This window comes from Gopherus flavomarginatus, chromosome 5, assembly GCF_025201925.1.
Source record: "Gopherus flavomarginatus isolate rGopFla2 chromosome 5, rGopFla2.mat.asm, whole genome shotgun sequence".
Classification (NCBI taxonomy): Eukaryota; Metazoa; Chordata; order Testudines; family Testudinidae; genus Gopherus; species Gopherus flavomarginatus.
This window is the reverse complement of record NC_066621.1, coordinates 129,774,319-129,800,490: the sequence shown is the minus strand read 5'-3', so window position 1 is coordinate 129,800,490 and position 26,172 is coordinate 129,774,319. Positions and strand designations below refer to the sequence as shown.

General features: G+C 42.0%; 1 protein-coding gene across 2 annotated transcripts in view; it reads left to right on the top strand.

The window, feature by feature from the left end:
* The window catches only part of FBLN5 (fibulin 5), a 65,554-nt gene extending 40,932 nt beyond the window's left edge, over positions 1–24,622 (top strand). For both annotated transcript variants that reach the window (XM_050953307.1, XM_050953306.1), the window contains exons 6-11: positions 813–929; positions 2,289–2,408; positions 7,606–7,728; positions 12,158–12,284; positions 14,348–14,543; positions 17,727–24,622. In XM_050953307.1, the coding sequence (XP_050809264.1) occupies positions 813–929; positions 2,289–2,408; positions 7,606–7,728; positions 12,158–12,284; positions 14,348–14,543; positions 17,727–17,888 (845 nt within the window). In that variant the 3' untranslated portion in view covers positions 17,889–24,622. The remainder of the gene's footprint in view (positions 1–812; positions 930–2,288; positions 2,409–7,605; positions 7,729–12,157; positions 12,285–14,347; positions 14,544–17,726) is intronic.
* The last annotated feature ends 1,550 nt before the right edge of the window (positions 24,623–26,172 follow it).

Genomic DNA, 26,172 nt, shown 5'->3' with positions numbered 1-26,172 from the left:
CAAAAGAAACAATTCATCAGGTGTTTTATTTCTGCTCTGAAGCAAGGAGTAAAGCTCTTCCTAACTTTCATAATCATGTTTATTAGGTTCCAGTGCCATCAGAGAGTACATTTACATTATGCTTGTGTCTTTCTGTCTTGCCTCTTGCTCATGACAGTCAAATGCAACGATTGTTAATGCTGCAGTTCAACAAAAAAACTGTTATTTTAGAGACACTATGAATTCTTATATTTTAAAGTTTCCTCATAAGTCAGTGAAAACAGCTCAATAAAAATAGTTTTTCAAGATGATAAAAATATTTAAAGATTGCCACATCTAAGACTAAAAGCAGCTTTTGGGGCTAAATTCTGCTCACCTTACTATGTAAGTAGCGCTGATATGTGTGTGTAAGTGACCAGGATTACAACCTAACCATTTCAAAAAAACATTATAATGTTTTGAGCTATACTCTAATAGACACAAATCAAGAGTAGCTATGGAGGGTGTGTGACCTGGGCTTTTTGATAATGTAGCACATTGAGCCAGAACCATTTACACCATGGAACCAATCAGCTCCCATAATTATATTTCAGCTATTTATAACAAAATGTATTGCTATGTTGTCTTGGGGAGAGATGGACTTGAACAACCTTCCATTCGAATGCTTTGGACTTTGGCTGTTCGAATTCTGGAGTCAGAATATCATATATTAATCCCTTCCCCCCTCGCTATGAGTAAATTTTAGTCCTATGGTTATATGACTTTATCTAACGCTATGTATGGCAAGTACAACTACAATCTTGTCTGTACTTTGAATCTCCTTTTATTTTTAGACATAGATGAATGTCGCTATGGCTACTGTCAGCAGCTGTGTGCCAATGTACCTGGTTCCTACTCCTGTACATGCAATCCAGGTTTTACCCTTAATGATGATGGACGATCATGCCAAGGTACTGTATACAGGCAATAACTACTGCAGTGTTGACCCCAGCCCAGCAAAGCACTTAAGCATGTGTGTAACTTTAAGAACATGAATATCCTGCCGAGTTCACACATGTTACACTGTTATAGCGTATGGTTACACTTTGAGCTGGAGGAGACACAGCTGTGCTAGCTCTGATTCAGCTAGTGTGCTAAAAATAGAGTGTAGCCACTGTGGTGTGAGTAGCTAGCCACCCCAAGTACATCTCTATCCAAGTTGTTAGGCACATACTCAGGGCAACCTGCCACAACCACATTCTGTTTTAGCATGCTAACTCGATCTTGCAGGTATGTCTCCTCATGCTGGAACTTCAGCTTGCAGGGTAAACGTTCCTGAAGGTAGTCATATGGTTTCCATCACTGTAGTATCTGAGCACCTTCTAATCATTACTGTATTTATACACACGACAGCTCTGTGAGGTAGAAGAGTACCATTAGCTTCAGTTTCCATATGGAGAACAGACACAGAGAGATGAAGTGACTTGCCCAAAATCACATAGGAAGTCTGTGACAGAGCAGGAAATTGAATCCAGGTCTCCCAAGTCCCAGGTTAATGCCCTATTGGACCATTCTTCCTCTCCACTGTGTTTAAGTGCCTTACTGGATCAGAGCCTCTGTGATCTCATGATCGACATTATATTTCTGCTCTTGAACAGTAAAGTATTTCAAAGCAGCTGCTCAGGGAATGGCCCAGCGTTAATGGGATAAAGACATTCCAGGAGTTACAAGTGTCCTAAAAGGAAACTATTTACTTTATGGTAGCCAGAGGATTCTATAAGGATCATTTCCTCATTACATCAGCATTCCCTAGATTTATCCTTCTGCTTTTGGCCTGGTCTTGCTCAGATTAAATCAGTCAGAGACTCTTATAATTACTAGATAAACAAGGAAGCATCTGCAGTAAATAGTTTATTCCAGTCGTTCTGGTTATTTTCTGATCTTAGACAGATCAAGCAGCTTTTTCCCCAAGAAGTCTCAGTTGTAAGTGACCCTCTTCCCTCACTAGGGGTAGGTTCAAGAGCTGGCAGACTTGTGAAATATGAGACTCTCTGATCTCATATTCAATGCTATCTAGTGCCTCAGCAACAGCATTAGGGAAGGTGTTCCCAATTGCTTTACATACAGAATTGACTGGGTTTCCAACCACTTTTTTCATTACAATTCATCAGCCTTAAATACCAATAACAATACAAACTGAGTCAAGCCTTTGCAGGAGACTGCTGTGCCTGTACTATTAAGTCCTCTCTTATGTTTGATTGTAATAGTAATTAATTAGATGCAGTGCCCTGGGAGAAGTCATTGATAAACTGAGTATTGGTTTCCCATAGATGTGAATGAATGTACAACCCAGAATCCTTGCGTGCAAAACTGCGTCAACACATATGGCTCTTTTCTCTGTCGCTGTGATCCTGGCTATGAACTGGAAGCTGATGGAATTAGCTGCAGTGGTAACTGTCTTCAGTGATTGGGTGTGGGGAGAGGGTTAACTGTATTTAAATCATTCGTTGTAATGTGTTATTTTTTATATGCCTTCCTCTGAAGTTTCAAATATGGTTCACTATTAGAAGTAGGATATATCTACCTATCCAATCCAGTAGAACAATTTGTCTTTTCCTAATTTCAGTTAAACAGGAGGGTAAAAGCAAGAAACCACACAAAAATCAATGGTGGTGTTTGTTTTTTCTCATAATGGTATTAAAGAAATAGATTAAACATTAGAACTGTTCTGTGACAATGGTAAAGAACCATAGAAAAGAATTGCTTTCTTCTAACTCTCACCAAGGAATTTTATTGGCATAAATAAAATTGCATTATTCCAAAATCTATTCTTGCCCTGATACAGCAAATAGCTTACTTTAATTCAAAAGGTACTTACGCACATGTTACCTCTCCTGCCCTTTACTGAAGAACTTTCCTGAACATTTTCCAGCCCCACCTGCCTGCTACAGATTTAAGGAAACAAGAAACATCCTCATGAGCACTGTTGAATCTAATCAGATAGGAGCGATCCATCCACCATGTAGCAGTATTATTGGAAAATTGTTACAACATTGTTCTTTTCCCCTATCTCATTTTCCTTTTGTTGTTTTATTTTGCTTAGTTGAAAAAGAATAGTTAGGCTTACTTCTTTCATGAGTGTCCCCACAGTCTGTTTAAATGAGAGAATCCAGCCAATATTTCTTGGAAGGAAAAAACCTCCCTGGAAAATATTTGTTTTTTAATTTACACTAAACAGATGTAAAGGGCTGTGTTTGAGGAAAAAAAAACGTGACGTGCAGTGTATGTTAAGCTGTTGTTCTTTGTAAGCCTAATCATAAAGAAAGGGACTCAGGCAGATTTTAAAGGTATTTAGGGGTTATTCTGCTCCAGCACTACAATGCCTAACTCAGGAGCCTAAGTCTCACTTTCAAAAGTGAGTTGGGCACTTAGGACCCTGAGTGTCAGTGAACATCAGCAGGAGTTAGTCTCCTAAATGTCTAGTCACTTTTGAAAATTGGACTTAGACCTCGCAATGTTGAATACCTTTAAAATTCTGTTCTTAAGTCCTTGTTCTGGCAGCGAGATGCTGCCTTGTTCAAACATGCTAATTGGTCCAAATTCTGGCTTTAGCAGAATTACACAGGACGCAAAGCAGTGTCTGTTTTTTCACACTCCCTGTTGATAAAGTAGCTTCATGGCCTGAAGTTAATAACAACAATATCGAGCATGCTCCCTCTATAAACCACTTTATAGATACTTACTCATCCCTACAACACCCCTGGTGAGATAGTTAAATATATTTAACCCCCATTTTAAAGATTGGGGAAATCAGACTAAGAGCTTAAGTGATTTGCTCAGGGAAGTCTGTGTGTCAGAGCTGGGAATAAGTACTCAGGAACTGGTGGCTCAGACTCAAGCCTCTGTTTCTTTGTAAATTAAGCTGTCATGGGATAAGAGGGAAGATCCTTTCATGGATTGAGAACTGGTTAAAAGACAAGGGAAAAAGGGCAGGAATAAATGGTTAATTTTCAGAATGTCAGGGGTAACTAGTGGTGTTCTCCAAGGGTCAGTCCTAGGACCAATCCTATTCAACTTGTTCCTAAATGATCTGGAGAAAGGGGTAAACCAGGGGTTGACAACCTTTCAGAAGTGCTGTGCCGAGTCTTCATTTGTTCACTCTAATTTAAGGTTTCACGTGCCAATAATACCTTCTAAAAACATTAAAATGTCTCTTTCTATAGGTCTATAATATATAACTAAACTATTATTGTATGTAAAGTAAATAAGTTTTTTTAAATGTTTAAGAAGCTTCATTTAAAATTAAATTAAAATGCAGAGCCCCCCGGACCAGTGGCTAGGACCTGGGCAGTATGAGTGCCACTGAAAATCAGCTCGCTTGCCGCCTTTGGCAACGTGCCATAGGTTGCCTACCCCTGGGGTAAACAGTGAGGTGGCAAAGTTTGCAGATGATACTAAACTGCTCAATATAGTCAAGACCAAAGCAGACTATGAAAAACTTCAAGAAGATCTCACAAAACTAAGTGATTGGGCAACAAAATGGCAAATGAAATTTAATGTAGATAAATGTAAAATAATGCACATTGGAAAAAATAACCCCAACTACCCATACAATATGTGGGGGCTAATTTAGCTACAACTAATCAGGAAAGAGATCTTGGAGTTATTGTGGATAGTTCTCTGAAGACGTCCATGCAGTGTGCAGTGGCAGTCACAAAAGCAAATATTCAAAAAGGGATAGAGAATAAGATGGAGAATATCTTATTGTCCTAATATAAATCCATGGTACGCCCACATCTTGAATATTGTGTACAGATGTGGTCGCCTCACCTCAAAAAAGATATACTGGCATTAGAAAAGGTTCAGAGAAGGGCAACTGAAATGATTAGGGGTTTGGAGAGGGTCCCATCTGAGGAGAGATTAAAGAGGCTAGGACTTTTCAGCTTTGAAAAGGGGAGACTAAGGGGGGATATGATAGAGGTATATAAAATCATGAGTGGTGTGAAGGAAGTGAATAAGGAAAAGTTATTTACTTGTTTTCATAATACAAGAACTAGGGTCCACCAAATGAAATTAATGGGCAGCAGGTTTAAAACAAAGAAAAGGAGGTAGTTCTTCACACAGCGCACAGTCAACCTGTGGAACTCCTTGCCTGAGGAGGTTGTGAAGGCTGGGACTATAACAGGGTTTAAAAGAGAGCTAGATAAATCCCTGGAGGTTAAGTCTATTAATGGCTATTAGCCAGAATGGGTAAGGAATGGTGTCCTTAGCCTCTGTTCATCAGAGGATGGCGATGGATGGCAGGAGAGAGATCACTCTTGATCATTACCTGTTAGGTTCACTCCCTCTGGGACACCTGGCATTGGTCACTGTTGGTAGACACAATACTGGGCTGGATGGACCTTTGGTCTGACCCAGTATAGCCATTCTTATGTTATGTTCTCTTATTAACTAAGCAGGGGAATAAGGAAATGATTAACAGTAACCTTCCTTGCATGTGCTTTCCCCTCAGACATGATCCCATGTGGAACATTGGGGTCCTGCTTTCTCACTTGTACACAAAATTCTGCAAATTATGTTGATTTAGCAAATCAAGAGGAAAAAAGAATGAAAACAAGCACTTCTGTTTTTAATCAGAGATTTGAAAGGCTCCTCAGCTTCCCCGATATTTTAGAGATCTCTAGGCATTCTGAGAGACCTGCACTGAGCTAGGATGATGTTATTAAGCCATAGTAGAATGCCTAGGAAATAACTGAATAAAGGCTAAAAACCAGATCTGGCTGCTGCGGGGTGGGATGCAGGATTTCTGCTGGGACTGTTGTCACTCTCTTGGAGGGAAGGCTTTGTTTTCCAGAAAAGATTTTTCCCTTTATAAAATACTCAAACCCACAGCTCCCTGCGAGGGAAAACTCCACACACACTCATTACCATTTTTTTGAGGAGAGGCCTTTCACTCCTGTGCCTTAGATTAGCTCTAGGTCAGGTCTGTAACATCTGGATCATGAAAACATACCTATGTTCCATGGGTAGTTCTACCTGTGAAGTGAGATAGAAGTGAATGACCAATCACATGGACAATTAGAAACAGGTTTTCTGACAATACAGGAAATAAGAGCAATGTATCCTTTCACTCTCTAGTTTTTCATTCAATGCTACCTCACCTGTAGAGAAAGCTTAATTAAAAAGTTGTGAAGTAACATTTCAGTTGGATGCATTAATGCACCAAACAGAATAGATGACATGGACGGACTCTGTTATTTGCAAACCATCTGCTCTGTACCCAAATCCTCCCCTTGTACCTGCAGATTATTGGAGGGTGTACTTCTGCTACTGAGTGCCAGAGCTAAAAAGGTACTGAATGCCTTAGCCTTCAGCTACCATCAATGGAGTGAGGCTCTCAGCTCCTTAGTGGAGGAGAGCTAGGTCCTCTGTATAGCTGCACAGAGAACTGTCAGCAAGTCATTCTGGGCCTGACCCTCTGTTTCTCACCCACCAAAACCCCTACCTGAAGTCAACAGGAGCCTTTGAATGTACCAAGCATGCAGGAGTGGGCCCTAAGGTGTGTAAATACTCTAGTGACACAGCAGAATTGATTATACATAGGAAAGAGCTTTAAAAAAAATGCACTGATGAAGTCCAACTGCACTCCTGAAGGCAATGGCCAGTTTTGGCGTAGTCTTCCAGAAGAATTAACAAAACTGGTTGTATTTTTAAAAATATAGAGAAACCTATTGTAAGCCACCCCACCACCTTGACTCCCATGATCTGCAACATTCAGTTGCATAGTAGAGATGACCCTGAATTAAAATGGCTTAGTACCCTTGGGTTACTTGTGGCTGAATGTTCTTCCCTGGTACTATATTCTAAAAAGTAGCTATTTAAAAATGGTCCCCTGGAGTCTGTCATGACCCACATCACAGGCGTCACTTTAAAATTAAAACAATTAAAACATTTTTTTTATCTGGGGATCTAAGAGTCAAGTTTCTTCCATCATTACCGGTAATAAAATTTCTGCAGGCCAAACTGTACCGTGAAAGACAAGTAACTGACTGGAACTTAAGCAAGTCTCTTGATGATGCATAAAAAGGAATAAAATCCAGTTCACTCTCTCTTAGCTATGTTGGCTCTGCAGGGCTAATAACAGTAAGAAACACTAGAAGGTTATTTCAGTTAGTAAAGTAAGCCAGCCTCACTGATTACCCACACTGAGCAGGTATATTGAATAGAAAGGTGCCAGTCTACATTTCATTCAGGCTAGAGTCTCACTTTTAGACAGGCTTGCCTACTGGATGGTCTTCTGAGAGTGGGTTTCATTATCACTTATCAAGAGTTGTAGGCCTGACTTGGCATGAGTGAGGCTTATAAAACAATAGTGAATTGGATCATTTTCCTTTTTCAAGTAAAGTAATAATTTACATTTATTCCTAGCTACCATGAGCCATATTCACCCTGGTATAACTTCAGTAAAGTCAATGGATTTACATCAAAGTTGAATCTGGCTTATTAAACTGAGTTGAATAGCAAACACCATGATCTTATAGCTCTATGAATTTTTGTGGTGACAGGCACTGTAGTTAGGATGGAGTTCAGGGAAAAGTCCTTTTTACTTTAACACAAAGCATTGTAAACTTCATTCTACCACTGCAGACATGGATGAGTGCAGCTTCTCAGAGTTCCTTTGCCAGCACCAATGTGTGAATGAGCCCGGCTCTTACTACTGTTCCTGCCCCCCTGGCTATGTTCTGCTTGATGATAACAGAAGCTGTCAAGGTAAGAACATTCCAACCATGAATTAAAATCCAACCAAACAGTAAATAGCTCGTAGTTCCGGAAGGCAAATTAAGTTGGTTCACTGAAAATCAAGGCTTGAGACGTTCGCTTGATCTTGGCCTTGCAAAAAGGTGGAAATATCTTAGGGGGTGTATTGTGCAGCCATGCTGGTGAGTGCTTTCTCCCATGAGTGATCCCATTGATATCAATGGGGTTATTTGCATGAGTAAGCGCTTACTATTGTGAGTAAGGGTTGCACAGAAAGGTACCTAATGAGCCAGTATTGCTCCCCCTGAAGACAGTGGCAAAACACCTACTGACTCCAATGGGGGAAATGAGGATTAGGTCCATTGAGAGCCCCTACTTTACTCTGGAGTCTTTGAAATGCTGTTAAGTCATTAAAGTATGTTACTGAGTAGAGCTAATCTCAAACTTAGAGCACTGGTCTCTGCATCTATGGATGTGTCCTGCACTATAGGATAAGAAAGAGATAGCAACTGATTTCTATGACTGTGCCTGTGGCGTTCTCTTTTTTATTGCATCTCCACTTATTGTTCTGTATGTTCTGCATTAAGCTGTAGCCATGATTGTACCATAGCTGCTGGACTAGCTTCTCCCTTTCAATACAGCTTTCTGTTTGCGGCTCCTTGGCCAGTTTTAAGCTGGCTGTGAGCATAGGAGCAGTCTGCTTTTTCTTTAATGTCCACCCTCTATACAGTCACTGAAAAAGAAATCCTGCAGGGTTCATCGATACGGAGATTTTTTTTCAATTGTCTCAGTAGCAGCATTCATGGAGTCAGGTGTGGTTTGAATTTTTTAATGCCCAAACCCCTCATTCCCCACAAATGACATTTCCAATAGCAGAGTGTACTTGGCCCCATGCTGAACAACACTGGATCAGTACCCTGTGTTCTGAATGTTTCATTTTTCAGCTAGCTAATAAGGGCAAGGTTGAGGGGCAAATGGGAATAGTGTATGTCCAACAATTGTTCCAGAAAATTTTGCGTTATTGGTACATGAACACATTGTGCTCCCCTCCTCTCCCTTCCCCTTTGTCTGTTTAACTTTTTAGATTGTGAGCTCTTTGGGGTAGGAACCATAACTCCTTTTATATTTGTGCAGTGCCTATCACTGTGAGGGCTCTCCCAGAAACTGAGAAATAAACTATTAATAATCCAATGAAATCTGGCTTGAAAGAGGGACTGATGAAAAAATGGTTCTCCTTAGAGTGATTGTCCCTGTGAGTAGTGCCCTTCAGGCTGGGCATGTGCTCTGTGTACCCGTGACTGGGGAATGGTCTTTAGCCATGGCTGTGTGGTCTATGGATTCATACTCACTCTCCTTGTGCGCCACCCCAAAGAGATGAGAGGGGCTGCTAGACTGCCACCCTCTTATCTCTTAGTTTGTTACCTCTTAGTTCTTTTTTACTGCTCATGGGCTAGGATGGAGCATCAGTGTCATGCTGACTTCTTCAGATTCTCTCTCTAAATAGTTTTCAAAGTTGTAAGAATTTTCATAGTTAGCTAGTTTTATAGTATAGTTAAGCGATAGATTTAGGGGTCTGGTTCCCTATTTTTGGAAATTTTCCAATGGTGGGAAGTCATTGCTGTATACATACTCACACCCACACCCATCCACCCAATGGTTGTGGGGAGTATGCCAATAATCCCTGGTTTCAAAAATTGCAATACATGCCCCAATCCCTCCCTGGTCACGAACTATCACAATATCTGTCTGTACTTCCTGGGGGAAGCCAATATCCCTTCCAGTATGCCCCTGTGATATCCGCAGGTCGTTTCTGAGTAGGAAAAAGCAGTGCAGGGAGTTTCAGCTCCAAAATTCCTCTTTGAGGAGTACATGAAAGTAAGGCATACCCTCCTGTACATCAACCTGAAGAAGGTAGGATTGGCGCCTCTTCTTTGGTCTCCAAGACCTCCACCCCTCACTGGCTCAGAGAGGCTCAAGAGAGCAGGGAAGGGAAGGGAGACGCAAGTGCATTCATAAGGACAAGAGGGAAGATTCCCCATTCTAATCTAAGAAGAGGCAGGAGTCCCTACCCCATTCCAAGTCACTGGGAGATTTGTACTTCAGAACAGAACCATACAGTACTGAGAAGGAACAGACTAGGACTTCTTCAAAGGGCAAAACTGCAGCGCCTTCCAGTACTAGGGCCTGCTTCTTCAACCCTGAAACTCTCGTTGGTACTGTAGGATTTAATGACCTCTTCTTCAGTGTCCTGAGCTGTGGAGACATCCCCCATCAACTCTGTCTAGCTTTCTGATTCCTGAAAATCTTCTGCTATTCCTAGAACTGAAGTCACTCCTCCTTTCCAGATCTCAACACTTAGCACCAAGACTTCAACTGGCGCCAATATCTCTGTGGTACCACTTTCCAATCCCCACCAACTAGTTGGGTTGAGGCAGACTGTCTCCAATACCATCAATGAGTAAAGGCAGATCACTCCCACCTCCTGCAATATGAAGAGCCTCCCTCTCTGGATCTGAAGTCAGAATTCTCAAAGTCAGAAGAGGACTGCAGCAGACACCTGTGCCAGACTATGTCCCTAAGGACTCCTACAGAGCATTGAGCCCTGATAAAATATTGAGAGTCTCCACACTACCTTACTACTCTTGTACTAGAGGATAACCTCTCTCCAGTATACTCACTGGTACCCAGCACCTCAGTGGCCATTACTGAGGGGCTACAATGTTGCACAGTGATGGTATTGAGTCTCGAGGCTCTTTTGGGACCATCATACAATATACCCACAATATCTCCATCACCAGGCTCATACAGCAGATCTGTTTGAGCCCCAGAACATCCAGACAAATCCTGCTTATCACTGTTGGGTCATATGGCCACAAGTACTTATGTGTAGGGCTGTGTGTCTGTTTCAGAGGTCACAGAAGTGATGGATTCCGTGACTCTCTGTGACTTCTGCAGCAGCTGGTGCTGGCTCAGGCCGCCCAAGCCAGGCAGCCTCTGAGCCAGCAGTAGCAGTTTGGGTTCAGGGCTGGGGCAGGGGATTGGAGTGCGTGACGGTGGTGCTTACCTGGGGGCGCTCCCCAGCTCCCGAAACTTCTAGGCGGCACATCCAGGGGGCTCCATGTGCTGCCCACACCTGCAGGCGCTGCCTTCACAGCTCCCATTGGGTGTGGTTCCCAGCCAATGGGAGCTGTGGAGCTGGCACTTGTGGTGGAAGCAGCACATGGAGCCCCCCTGGTAACTCCTTCCCCTAGGAGCTGCAGGGACATTCCATTTGGAGCTGGGTAGGGAACCTGCCAGCCCTGCCAACCCTCCCCCTCCAGCACCAGGGGGGTTCCTCGGCTGCACGCCGCCACCTATCCTCCCCCTTCCCAGCACTAGCGGAGATCCCAGATCACACCTTCCCAGCACCAGTGGGGGTCTCAGGCTGCAGGCCACTTCCCGCTTCCCTTCTCCGCCAACCTATTCTGGGACAAGTTGAATAATATGTCCCTTGAGGGCAGCATATGAACTCATTCAACTCGAGCTTAGGCAGCATTGGTAGCTTTCTTTAGAAACGTTCCTATTGCTAATATGTGCAGAATAGCAACTTGGAATTCCATTCACACCTTCACTAGACAATATGCACTGGTGCAAGCAGCTGCTTCTACTGCCTCTTTGAGCAGGGCAGCTCTGCAATCTGCTGTGTCATAAGACTCCAGGCAGATAGCTCCTTGAAACAGACACTGCTTGTGAATCATCTGAAGTGCATTACACATAGGGACAGCTATTTGAAGAAGGATGGGTTACTTAGCTTGTAGTAACTTGAGTTCTTTGAGCTGTGCAGTGCACTACCAACACTCCTCCTCTGCTGCCTGGTCTCCCCCTACTTGGCACTGATGGTAGAGACAGAACTAAGATGGCGGGTGATCTAGCAGTGCCCTTTATGCACACATGGCCCAGATTCTGCTAGTGAAAAACCTCTGGTCCTGGGCGCATGAACAATCTAAATAGCACTACTCATAGGGACAACACATCGCAAGAGCTCAAGTTACCACAAGGTTAGTAATCCATCCTTACTTATCAGAGGTAACTTTCTAATACAGATGGAGCAGGGTTGTACTTTGTTTGGTGATACTTTGGTGCGATCTCTTAATAGGGAAGGTTGCTTTATTATAATAAAATACAAATAATAAATTATATCTAGCTATTCTATAGCTGTTTTCATCCATAGATCTCAAAGTGCTTTATAAAGGAAGTCAGTGTCATAGCCCTCATTTTACAGATGGGGCAGCTGAGGCACGGAGTGGGGAAGTGACTTGCCCAAGGTCATCCAGCAGGTCAGTGGCAGAGCCAGGTCTCCTGAGTCCCTGTTCAGTGCTCCAACCACTAGGCCACACTTTACAGGGGTGGCATCTTGTAGAGTTTTCCTTGTATTATCCTCCCTCTCATTTTTGTGTTTCAGATATCAATGAATGTGAGACTAGAAACTTCACTTGTACTACACAGCAAACCTGTTTCAATATCCAAGGAGGATACAAATGTCTAGACCCAGTAAAGTGTGAGGATCCTTATATCCAGATCAATGACAAGTGAGTAACAGACCCATAGAAGTGGAGGGCAGTAAATATGCTTGAGGCAAATAAATTGCACTTCTGCAACATGACAGCAAAGTACATCTAAAGTGCTATACAGACGCTATTGTTGCATTTACTATTAGCAAGCTTTATAAAAATGATAAATTGCAATTACTTGCCAGGTGGTAGGAGATTCAGTTGTGTGGGAAGTTAAGCTAGAAAAGCCCTCACCAAAATAAGTGCAGCAGAGAAAACCATGATAGTTGTAATGCAACAAAAGAAAGTTAGTTACTCCATTGCCACCTGCCTTTAATCATACTTTATCAAACACAATCTATTTGTTAATAATAGTACTTCCTTACCTTGTGAGGATTAACTAGTTAGTTAATGTTTGTACAGTGCTTTGAAAGCATAACACACTGTACTATAGAGGAGTGGCAGCTCTGCTAGAGTTAAGAGTGAGCCACTCACTGTTTAGAAGATGACTCTTCTAAGAGTTGTAAACTCCATATGCTGACTGACATTGGCTTGAAATTTGCTTTGCCTCATGAGGGTACTAGGTACTGTTAGTGGTCCACATGTGAGGTTCTTTGAGAATGGTGTTCCCAAGATACAATCCCCCTACTAAAAGCCCCAGCATCTTACAAAATCACATGGTGGTTCTAACTTTTTTTCACACACTTGGGAGTCAAATTATGGCTGAAATACTCCCCAGTCTTATCCCAGTTACTTGGGATTTATTTCAATCAGCGTATGGCACCTGCAGCCCTCTTGCGAAATTACTCAATATTAAGCTTAAAACTCCAGATGATATGTCAGTAGCTGAAGCCAAAGAGAACAAAAGATGTGCAAGAAGACTAGGGCTTTGTTAACATCCAAAGGGTTTTCAGCCAATCTATTATCACCAGTTCTAGTAACTGGGTGGCTCAAGGTGACATGCTCTTGTCACTGAACCTGAGCAACTCTGATGCACTGAGAGTCTGAGCATTTTCAGCAAATGTGGCTTGGGCACGTTTCTTGCTTTCTGCCTGCATTCTGCAGGGGCTTCTTTTGGGAGTTTTGCCCCAAGATCAAAACTCTGGTTTTAAGAGCCATATTTTAAAGTGCTCTAAAATCTATGTGCAGACTCTGACTTTACTTTAGAAGTACTGTCAAGGAAATTAGCATTACTTAAATAGAGGGAAGATGAGAGATTCTAGGAAGCAGTTAGGGTAATGTCATCAGCCTGAACAATGGGACTTAGTGTGATCAAAGGAAAGCAAGTTGCTGGGTCTTTTAATATTCATAGAGTTTAAGGCCAGCAGGGACCATTAGGATATAACATAGATAACAAAATTTATCTTTATTGGCCATCAGTGCAAGATATCTCTTTGGTCAAGTATTTGCTCAAGTTCAGACCATCCATGGGGTGTTTATGAATTATGGTTGGTGTGTGTAATAAAGAGAGGGGACTATTTAGATCATCATTGTGGACTGTCTGATTTAATTAAAGATGTACCTGAAACAAAACTCCAGACCCAGGCTTTGGAAGAATTGGACTTTGTGGCTCTGGTCAGTCTTTAGATTTATTCTCTGGCTATATTTAATCTATGGCATGTACCCTGAAAGGTGTTGGACACACAGCCTGTCCAAAAAAGTAATGTAATTATTTATATAGCCCCACTGATGTTCATGGTTCTGCACCATAAGTGAGCTGGGCCAATAATTAACAGGTCCCTAACCTGAAGAGCTTATAGGCTAAATTCCTACCAGGACAATCGTGCATTAGGAGTCCACAGCTGCAGAGCTGTCAGAAAAGAAAGTCCAAATTCTTGAGGGATCAAAGGAGACAAAAGTTTCAGTATGAAGAGCAGTTTGGGCAGAGCATAGAGAGCAGGAGGAAGATGAAGGCAGAGATATAGGAAGGATGGGGGTGGAACTATGGAGAGCTCTGAATGCAAGCAAAGGAAATGAAAGTTACATCGTTCTTTAAGCCAGTTAAGTTTTGTACTCCATTATTTTTTGCTTTTATAGCAACATGTAGTGAATTAGGTGTTGCAGAATTGTCTCAATACTGATGATAATTCTCTCCATATTAGTCGCTGCATGTGTCCAGTTGAAAACCCCGGCTGCAGAGATCAACCATTCACCATCCTATACAGAGACATGGACATCATGTCAGGACGGTCTGTGCCATCTGACATCTTCCAAATGCAAGCAACAACTCGCTTCCCCGGTGCCTATTACATCTTCCAAATCAAATCAGGAAATGAGGGCAGAGAATTCTACATGCGGGTGAGTAAGTCTGTATAGAGTCCTACCAGTATCTTATAGTTTGCCACATTCTTCTCTGACAGGTGTACTATGTTTTTAATGTATACTATTTAAAATTCCAGTGCAAGATTTCTCATAGGGGCAGATGTGTGTCTGTCATACCATATCCATAGCCATGCAGTGTAATGTACTAGTCATAATCACAGTGGGCTGCTCAAACCCAGAAAGGCTGTGGATACTGGTTCTGCAGGAAGATGATGTATCCCAGGGAAAGATATTCTATAATGGCAGTGTAGGGAATTCACCAGACTGGCTCAGCCTGCCCCACTTGTGCTATTCCGTACGTGGCAATATAGCTCAGTGAGATCTGTGATCTCATGTCTTAAAATAGCTGAGGAGGGAGACTGGTTGAAAATGTTGTCAGGTTGTTTTTTTTAACTGAAAAACTGAGTTTTCTATTAAAAGAAAGTTTTGCAGTGTGTGTCTGTTTTCTTCAAGACTTCTCGATTTTTTTGTCAGGAAATTGAAAATACAAAACCCAAAATGCTCAGTCAAAACACAAATGTTTTTGGCTAAAATCTGAAAAAAATTCAGTTTGCAGAGGTTTGGATTTTTAATAAAAAGTCCAGATTTTCCACAAAATTTGCAGCTGACCTCTTTCTCTCCCCTCCCCCTGCTTTCCATTGGATAGTATTGGACAGCTGGCATTCTTAGAACAAGGAACATCGTTCTTGGTGGGAATCAGAAGCTTGGGTAGTAACCACAGGTAGAATCTGACCCTGACAGTCAAACCAAGTGCCATTCATTGGAATACATGTAACGACACTTTCAGCACATCATAGGAAATAATATTAGAACAGATTCTGGCATTTCCCAATTCACATTCTTCATGGTAGCATCGGATTCCGAACTTTAAAATGGCATCAGCTTTGTCTTAAGGTTCCAGGGACAATCATTTCCATCCTGTAGCAGCATTTTGCTGTTGTGAAGTTTTATTGTCCCAGATTTTTTCATCTATATGGACTGTTCAGTCAGTTGTCTAGGGTTCACAGACAAATTCCATTGTTCAGATCTGATTCTGTTCTTTCATTTATCCCAGAAAGTACCCAAGGCCTTTCTTTTATTGGACATGTTGCACTTTTCCTTTAACTGGTAACAGAATATTCCCAGAGTATCTAGGTTATAACCAGCAGGTGGTGCCTGTTCATTTGTTTTGGAAAAAAATAAAAACGAGAGGTTGTAGATGTGGGGGATGAGGGTGGGGCAGGCAGATACTGCTGTATTGTTAAAAGTGCCATCAGTCAGGTGAGTTGTTAAACTTAAGCCTGTGCTGCCCATCTCTGGTGAGCTCTCCCACTGTCAGCTCAGATTTTTGTGGTACTTTTTCAAAGCCTAGCAGTAGCTAACCAAAGTGCTCTGGCTAACATTGTCTCTCAGTAAAACAGGTCCCAGGCTGTGTGTGTGATGTTTCTCTGAATGGTGATTTGCTGCTCTATTTAGCAACACAGGACCAGATTTTCAAGTGCTGAGAACCAACCATTCTGGCTAGATTATCAAACATTCAGTCCCCATTTAGGTATCTAAACGAGAGCCAGATTTTCAGAAGTACTTGAGGGATGAGTTTGTTATGAGTGCTGAGCACATCTGAAAATCTGACCCACAATCCCAGCATTGCTTTCACCTTTGTGTATAATACATTTAAAGGAGTCCCTCAAAAGGGTCTGATTTTGCAACACATATTTATGCAAATGAAAAACCAACACTCTTTCCACTGAAACTGGAAAAATATTCATGAATAGTTTTCTAGACATATGAAGTATCAGAGGGGTAGATGTGCTAATCTGGATCTGTAAAAGCGCAAAGAGTTCTGTGGCACCTGTAGACTAACAGACATATTGGAGCATGAGCTTTTGTGGGTGAATGCATCTGGCATTTGCTGCTTTTATAGACATATGAAGTTTTTGTAATATATTATTTTTAAATAAAGTCTAAATTTTGGAACTTAAAACCACTTCACAGTGTCTCTTTCAATGGATAAAAAAATTTCTGCATCAAACCAAAATAAACTTCATGAAGCTTAAGAACTAATGGAAACAGGAAAAGAATACCTGGCTCAACATGCCAGCACCTCTTGAATCCGTGGTCTTGCTTTTTCCTCCAGATAATAATTATGGATTTATATGTACAATCACAACTTTCATCTGCAAGGATCCGCACATGCTTTACAAACTGATAGAACTGTACAAAGTGACACTTCCTATACCACTGAAATGCAGCCATCTCTGGGGTGAAGTGCAGTAGCTCTCAACAGTGCATGTAAATACACAACAGTTCAACAAAGGAAATGCGAAGCACCTTTTCTAATTGAAAGCGGACTGTAGGAGATATTTAGGCAGGCAGAATGTAACTGCCTGTTTAAGAATTTACAGTGAGTGACATGGGTCTTTAATTATCTCTGTTTTACACATCAGACAAAATACAGCAACCACAGCACCACAGTGTCCTCTACCACACTGCTAGAGCTCTGCGTCAGTAATGACAGGGTATGTCTACACAGCAAATGAAGGGTGATTAAAGCTAGTGTAAATCTAGCTAACGTGTAACTATGAGAGAGGAGACAAGGCAGCACAGACTTCATCACAGGTTAGCAATCCAAATATGTGCCCACAGTACCCAATGGCTTATACATGGGCTTGTACTAGCCCCACTGAAGCCCAGGCTGCCGCATCTTCACTACTGTTGTTACCCATATTAGCTAAATTAATGTTAGCACAGGTATGCCTATCCGCACTATGATCACACCTACATTGTTGTGTACATACCTTTAGAGAAAATAGTTAGATCTATTGAATCACCAGTACCTGGGTTTCCTCTGGAGGCGTCCCACTCCTGTACTCACCAAGTCAATGAGGTATCATGTATAGGGCACTAAACTAGGGGTCAGGAAACCTGGCTTTATTTCCCAGCTGTATCATTGACTTACTGCCTGACCTTTGTTCACTTAACTATTCTGTGCCCAAATCTTTCCATCTATCAAAGAGGAATAATGACACTTGCCCACCTCAGAAAAATGGATGGAAGGGCTAAGGAAGCATTGTTTTGAGATGTGAGACACTCACCATTAAGTACTATACTCTAAGATCATAAACTTCATGTATCATCTTTGGAAATCTCACCTTGCTTTTCTCTATGTTTTGCACACAGCAAACGGGACCTATCAGTGCTACTCTAGTGATGACCCGTCCCGTGAAAGGGCCACGTACCATTCTATTGGACTTGGAAATGATCACAGTCAACACTGTCATCAACTTCAGAGGGAGCTCTGTCATCCGGCTGAGGATATACGTATCACAGTACCCGTTCTAAACCTTCAGTACATTCCCTTTTAAACATTAAAAGCAACAACAAAAAGACATTATCCCCTTTCTGCAGATCTTTTTCCTCAAAAAAATATAGCAGCTCAAAACCTAACCAGTGTTATCACAGACACAACGGCCTATGCCATCTGATGAGAGAAGCCTCTTCATATACAACCCTTTCCAGGATGCAGACATCTGAACATGTATTGTCAGCAGATCTCGTATGATTTTGTATGTGATTATATGTTTTAAGAACCTTTTGTTGTTGTTGTTGTTGTTGATTTTAAAAACTTTTCTAGGGTGTGATTTTATGCTCCAAAGACTGTGAACTTCCCCACCTCTGTAACTGCAACACTGCTTAGCAAAGGCACCAAACAAACTGAGGAAAAAGCTGGCTTTTGCTATTTTGCTTTTGTTCTTTTAAAAGGAAGGCAAACAAACAAAAAATTCACCTGTCCAAAAGTGGAATCTGAGAAGCGCTAACTTCTCAGTTGTTTCTGTAATTGTCAGTCATATAGTCTGTCTCAGTTGTCCCTACATTTGGCTTAGTTCCATCTGTCCTTTTTGACCGTACTTTTTAGTTGAGTCATTGTAAGCTCCTTCTACAATACCTGTTGTACTATGCTTGCTGGATCTATAAGCCCTCCTTTTTAACAAAGTGTCACCTGCGTGGGTTCCTCACTGTATTAAATATTCCTACATAATTGAGTTCAAAAAGGTCTATCACTGGATTGTGTATTTTAAAATAATTAGGGCCTGATCCTTATGTTCACCAAGGCAGCATGAGCATAAATGTATGCTGCTAGAACAGTATAAAGGGGCCTTAGCATAACTGAGAGTCAGGTCCTGAGTGTTCAACTGCTTTGCATACTTTAATGATTGTGCATAATTAGCAAAGATTATGAAGTGCCAGCACTAGTTCTGTGGTTATGGCCAGAGATAATTTCCCATTGTAACCCCAATATTCAATTTTGCTAAACCCAATTTCCCCAAAAGAAAATAATCCCCCTAAAATTACATATGCCAAAACTCTTCCCAGAATAGAATTTTTCTGAAAAGTTTTGGGGGAAAACTTAGAAGATGAATTTTTAAAGCTGTGGGATAAAATCTTGGCCTGGTTGAAATCAAGGGGAGTTTTGCCATTGACTTCAGTGGGCCAGGATTTCATCCTGATGTGGTTTTTGTAAGTTTTTCTCTTGTTGACTGTTTAAATGTTTCCAGTTTTTTTTTTCCTCTCCATTGGCTAGTCTTACTTCCCAAATGGCTTGGCCAACAAAGGTTAAATTTTGCAGGCCTGAGGACAAATGGCTCAGTGTTTCTCAGAGGGCTGATAGGGGATTAACAAAGATATATAATGTGAAACAGCTCGGAATGAGGTGTTTGTACTCCCAAGTTATGGTAGGCTGGGAAGCAATATACTAGAGCTTCATTAGTGTAGGGATATAAAGAGGAGGACTGCAGGCTCAGGAAGCTCTCAGGCACAGATTGCATGAAGGAATGGAGACACTGACTATCTAGCTTATAATAGGCTTTGCAAATTCAGGACTGTTTTTTATTTCCTCCAGCGGAAGTACCTTTTGTTTACCAGGTTGCTCTTTATTTTTAATCAGTATGAAGAAAGCCCTGTTACTTTGGAGCAAAGCAGAGAAATGCTCTGCACAGAGCGGAGTGTACCTTAAAGTAGCAGGACACTGTATTTTGTTTCTTTATTATTTTATCTTTTCCTGTTACCTCAGCTGCAGTGTGTGATACGCTGGGACAGAGCTGTTTTCACATGTCTACAGACCATCATATACAACCCTTTATATGATATATAACAACCCTGCTGATTTCTGCCAGGCTGTGCTGAACCAGAAATAAAAGGTGGGAGGTCAAGGAGACATGTGGTCAGGCAGCTGTCCTGGAGGAGCTAGGGAAGGAGTATAGAGAGAAGTATCAACAGGGACTGAGGCTCAAAAGGGGTCCAAGCATCATATTCCTCAATCTTGGAGGAAAGGGGAGGGCAGGTGATGGGAGGCATATGGTTGGGAGGGCAGGATAGAGAAGCATTGACAGGTGACAGGGGAAGGTAAAAAGTGAGAAACAAGGGATCTGGGAGCAGGACAGGGAAAGGCAAAGTCTTGCATTAAAGACTTCAAACTCTTAATGCTATCTGTTATGAAACTTTAATGCTTATAGTTTTCTATGTAGCAAAATCCCTCTCCTCTCCTTCTCCCTACACTAATCCCTTAGCCCACCAATATGGCTCTGTCCACCCCCCATATCACCCACTGGAGAGGAACCCCAGTTTTTTGGTCCTCATATAATCTCTTGGAGCAGGTCTCTTCTTCTGGGCCACCCTATGGGAACTTAATCTAGCCTTTGGCATTCATTAAAGCACATGAAAACCCTAGAGGAATTTCATAACAAAACATTTGTTGAAAAAGATTTAAGGCTGAAAGTGTGATTCAGCAGAGCCCAGGAATGCCCATAAAACAATATTACACTTTCAACACAAACACTTTGTGCCTTAAAAAAAATGTGAAAATGTCTGGAAGCCATGAAAATCAGCCACTTCCCCTCTGTCATAAAGTCTTCTATCACTTGCTATCACCCTGGCCAACCTGAACCTTGCCAAAGTATATACCACCCTCAAAATAACAAATTACTACACGATTACAACATCTAACACCACCACATTTTCTATTCAAAGGATCCATTTCCAGTATACTAGTACACAAGCACTGGTTATAGCAGTTCTGATAAATAAGGACCACACACGTTAGTTTTCACATAATATAGATTCAGATGGTTAAAAATGCAAACTTTCAGGCTCTGCAAACACATAACCCTGTGTCGCAAGGTAGCTAGGCCCTGTCAGCAGAGCAGGTGTGTCCACTTGAGATAATTAAATGGGATAGAGCTAAACCTGAGCAGGGACAGCAGGCAGGGAGAGGAGGCATGACAGGATATGTCTGGAATGGGGAACTGTAGAGGAGTGGTGCTAATGTCTCTGGTAGACCCTTAGAGCAAGGGGCCATGTACTCAGGAAGGTTATCCTGAAGTTGTTTTTCCAGAAGAGCACCAAAGCTGGCTGAATGAGGACTGGCTGAGCAGGGAGCTGTATGAAGTAGTAGGAAGCAGCATTACTAAAGACCCCTGGGAGGGGGGTGAAACCATAGGACACTGGGAGGAACTTCCTGTTTGCTTCAGTTTGAACAGTAAACTGGGCCTAAAGCAAGTGTGGGCGTCGCTATAAGTGCTTGTTACACGGGGGAGCCCTGCTCTGCCACCCCCTACGGTTCCAAACTTTCTCTAACACCAGCCAGAGCCATAATTCTAGTCTTAGTTGTACAATTAGTCTTCTAGTCCCCCACCACATCATGCTGGGGGGAAGTATATAGAACTCTGACATATCTCTATTTACTGGGCATTTAATAAACAATAGCTCTAATCAACAGTATAGAGCTGGCAGCACACATGGTCTAGTGAATATGGCACTAGACTGGAAGTCAGGAGACCTGAGGTCTGTTGCTGGCTCTGCCGCTCACCTGCTGTGTGACCTTGGATAAGTCACTTTGCATCTCTTTCCCCTTCCACCATGTGACTGTCTTGTCTCTTTAGACTGTAAATTCTTTGGGGCAGAGAATCTCTCTCTTGCTATGTGTTTGTAGTGTCTAACACAATCTCTGTAGGGGTATGGCTACACTGGGTGACCCATGCAGCTGGCTTGAGCTAAGGGGCTGTTCAACTGTGGTGTAGATGTTCAGCCTCTAGGACCCTGTGGGGTGGGAGGGTCCCAGAGCTTGGGCTGCAGCCTGAGTCAGAACATCTGCATTGCAATTAAATAGCCCGAGCACTATGAGCTTGAGTCAGTTGGAACGAGCCAGCCACAGGAGTCTAATTGGAGTGTAGACATACCCTGGAAATACTGTCATACAAATAAAAAATAGTAACCTTCACTACAGAATAAACCAAGTGGGAAATCTATTCCCACAAATGGGTAGAGGGGATGATGCGAGCCAGGAAGGCTGACAAATGAGGATGTGTGGTGAAGGATGATATGGTAGTGGGGAACTGACTGGATTCTCTAATTGTTTATTTCCAGACTGTTTAACTTGTGGATCTTCTTAGGGCTATACTTTTTATGCAGCAAATGGGATTTTGTTTTCTATTAACTGACTTCCAATGAAACATACTTTCAACCTGAACTTTTTTAAAAAATGAAGGTTTGTTTGGGCATAGTTCCTATTCTGCTTCCTGTACAACTGTTGTAGAATCATAGGATGGGAAGAGTCCCTGAGAGGTCATCTAGTCCAGTCCCTTGAACTCATGGCAGGACTAAGTATTTCTAGACCATCCCCCTACAAGAGGATGAATACACAATCACAAGCCGGGCTTCCATTCATGGATTTTTAACTGAATAAAATTGACACTGACCTATTTATCAGTCCTCTAACCTAGATAAATGCTCAGGGTTTGTCTACACAGCAAGTTACTGTGCAGTAAGCCGGGGTGAGTATCTACAGTACAAGAGCTTGCTGCACAGTAACATCCTGTGTGGATGTTGCTCTGAAATTCCTGGAGTGTGGCTTGATGTGCTACTACTTCAAAGTATGGTAAGCTGAGCCATACTCTAGGACTTTCAAGTGTTCTGTAGCAATGTCTATGCACGGTGTTACTGCTCAAGCTGTGGGCTGTAGATTCACACCCTGGTTTGCCACACAGTAACTTGCCCCTAGAGGGTCTGAACACCCAAGGTTGTTAAGAGTTGAGATTTCAGCATCTCTCGGGACTTAGCTCATGCAGAAGTCAGGATTGTTAGTTCTCAACATGGGAGTCTACATTCAGCTTTAGCCTTCTCTGACTCTCTCTTGAAAGACTTGTCCCTCTGTTCAGATGTAGTCCTAGGTCCTGCTCCCAAGTCTAGCTTGATCCTTCATTATGTCTTAGATGCATCATTAACATCAGCACAATCAATAAATTCAGTCTTCTCTAGCTAAAAATGGACAGAACAATAGTATCACTGTTCAATGGTTCCCAAATCTAGTTTGTCTCTAGGATTTCCTGTTGCTCTTGTCTCTGTAGTAGCTATCCATGTTAAAAACCTATTGAGAGAAATTCACAGCTCAGCAGCATGGAAAAGAAATGAATCTTGCTTGTATGTTGTTTAATTCTGCCAGATGATTCATTCTTGCTATAGTTAAGTGTGGAATGTTGTACAAAGGCGAATAAGTCGGTCTACAGGCAGATCCTCAGCTAGTATAAATTGGCATAGCTCCATTGACTTCAATAGAGCTATTACAAATTACACCAACAAAGGATCTTCCTGTAATTTCTCTCTCGCTGTGTGTGTGTGTGTATGTATGTATGTACACATTTCTGCATGAATTGAGGGAGAATTTACAATGGCTAAAATTGGATGCGATATGGTGTGTATATATACATCTGGAAATAGCCATAACTAAAGAGTGCAAGGTGAAGAGAGATGACTGAGCAGTGTTTGATCATCCCAAATGAATATATATAAATAGCTTGATTACTCCACATATTGCTGCCGTATACTGTGAGTCAAATTGTGGCTTGCTCTTCATAGAAACATGTGCCATCAAACCTATGGCCAGCTCATAGACTCATAGACTTTAGGACTGGATGGGACCTCGAGAGGTCATCGAGTCCAGTCCCCTGCTCTCATGGCAGGACCAAATACTGTCTAGACCATCCCTAATAGACATTTATCTAACCTACTCTTAAATATCTCCAGAGATGGAGATTCCATAACTTCCCTAGGCAATCTATTCCAGTGTTTAACTACCCTGACAGTTAGGAACTTTTTCCTAATGTCTAACCTAAATCTCCCTTGCTGCACTTTAAGCCCATTGCTTCTTGTTCTATCATTGGAGGCTAAGGTGAACAAGTTTTCTCCCTCTTCCTGACGACACCCTTTTAGATACCTGAAAACTGCTATCATGTCCCCTCTCAGTCTTCTCTTTTCCAAACTAAACAAACCCAATTCCTTCAGCCTTCCTTCATAGGTCATGTTCTCAAGACCTTTAATCATTCTTGTTGCTCTTCTCTGGACCCTCTCCAATTTCTCCACATATTTCTTGAAATGCGGTGCCCAGAACTGGACACAATACTCCAGCTGAGGCCTAACCAGCGCAGAGTAAAGCAGAAGAATGACTTCTCATGTCTTGTTTACAACACACCTGTTAATGCATCCCAGAATCACGTTTGCTTTTTTTGCAACAGTATCACACTGTTGACTCATATTAAGCTTGTGGTCCACTATGACCCCTAGATCTCTTTCTGCCATACTCCTTCCTAGACAGTCTCTTCCCATTCTGTATGTGTGAAACTGATTGTTCCTTCCTAAGTGGAGCACTTTGCATTTATCTTTATTGAACTTCATCCTGTTTACCTCAGACCATTTCTCCAATTTGTTCAGATCATTTTGAATTTTGACCCTGTCCTCCAAAGCAGTTGCAATCCCTTCCAGTTTGGTATCGTCCGCAAACTTAATAAGCGTACTTTCTATGCCAACATCTAAATCGTTGATGAAGATATTGAACAGAGCCGGTCCCAAAACAGACCCCTGCGGAACTCCACTTGTTATACCTTTCCAGCAGGATTGGGAGCCATTATAACTACTCTCTGAGTACGGTTATCCAGCCAGTTATGCACCCACCTTATAGTAGCCCCATCTAAATTGTACTTTCCTAGTTTATCTATAAGAATATCATGCGAGACCATATCAAATGCCTTACTTCTCCCTTATCCACAAGGCTCGTTATCCTATCAAAGAATGCTATCAGTAGAAGCTTGAGGCAGATACTGGCCAGCCCTAACAGTGGCCCCTCTGCAATTTCACAGGTCATTATGACATGTGCTACATAGGGGTCCTGGAGAGTTTATGCTTGGAGACTCTGCCCTCCTGCTGGGGCTGAGTGAGGTATCAGGGTGGAGGTAGGGGCTTGGCCATCTCACTTTCTCCATAGGGACTTCGCGCTGTGGCCTGAGTGACCTACCCCCAGCCACAGCCCACCCTGGGCACCCCTGCCCCAATGTTTATACGTGGATACCCTTACTCCAGCAATGGATTCTCTTCTCACCTCATCCCTATGTAAATTATTTCTACTTTTTGTATGAATAGGCTGCAGTATGGGTCTTGACCCGAATGCTCATAGATCTGAAGACCAGAAGGGGCCATTGACGACATCTAGTCTGCTCTCTTGTATGACGCAGGCCAGAGAACTCCCCCAGAATAATTCCTACTGCAGATCTTTTAGAAAACATCCAATCTAGATTTTAAAATTGCCTATGATGGAGAATCCAGTGTAATCCATGGTAAATTGTTCCAATGGATAATTACCTTCACTGTTAAAAAATTACACCTTATTTCCTTCTGTATTTGTCTAGCTTCAGCGTCCAGCATCAGAATGTGTTATACCTTTCTCTGCTAGACTGAAGAGCCACTATCAAATATTTGTCTCCCATGTAGGTACTTTGATTTGATCAGTCTTTATCTTCTCTTTGTTAAGCTAAATAGATAGACTCAAATTGCTCAATCACTATAAGACGTTCTCTAATCCCTTAATCGTTCTTATGGTTCTTCTCTGAACCCTCTCCAATTTATCAACGTCCTTCCTGATTTGTGGACACCAGGACTGGAGACGGTATTCCAGAAGCAGTCACCGCAGTGCCAACTGCTGAGGTAAAGTAAACTCTCTGCTTACTCAAGATTTCCCCTGTTCATGCATCCCAGGATCACATTAGTACTTTTGGCTGCAGCGTTTCCCTGGGAGCTCATGTTCAGGTGACTGTGTGCCATGAGCCCCAAATCTCCTTCAGAGTCACTGCTTCCTGGGAGAGAATCCTCCATCCTGTAAGTGTGGCCTACGTTCTTTGTATACATTTATATTTGGCCATATTAAAACACATAGTTTCCTTGAGCCCAATTTACCAAGCAATCCAGTATGCTCTATATCAGTGACCTGCCCTCTTTCTTATTTATCACCTCCCAATTTGTGTATTATCTGCCAATTTTATCACTGATGATTTGATGATTTCTTCCAGATCATTGGTAAAAATGTTAAATGGGGTAGGTTCAAGTGCTGATCCCTGCAGGATCGCCCCAGAGACCCTGTTTGATGATTCCTCATATACAATTGCATTTTGAGAGCTTTCAGTTAGCCAGTTTTTAAGCCATTTAATGTGTGCCGTGTTAATTTTGTATCAATCTAGTTTTTTAATCAAAATATCATGAGATACTGAGTTAAATTACATAAACACTTACCTTGATCAACCAAACT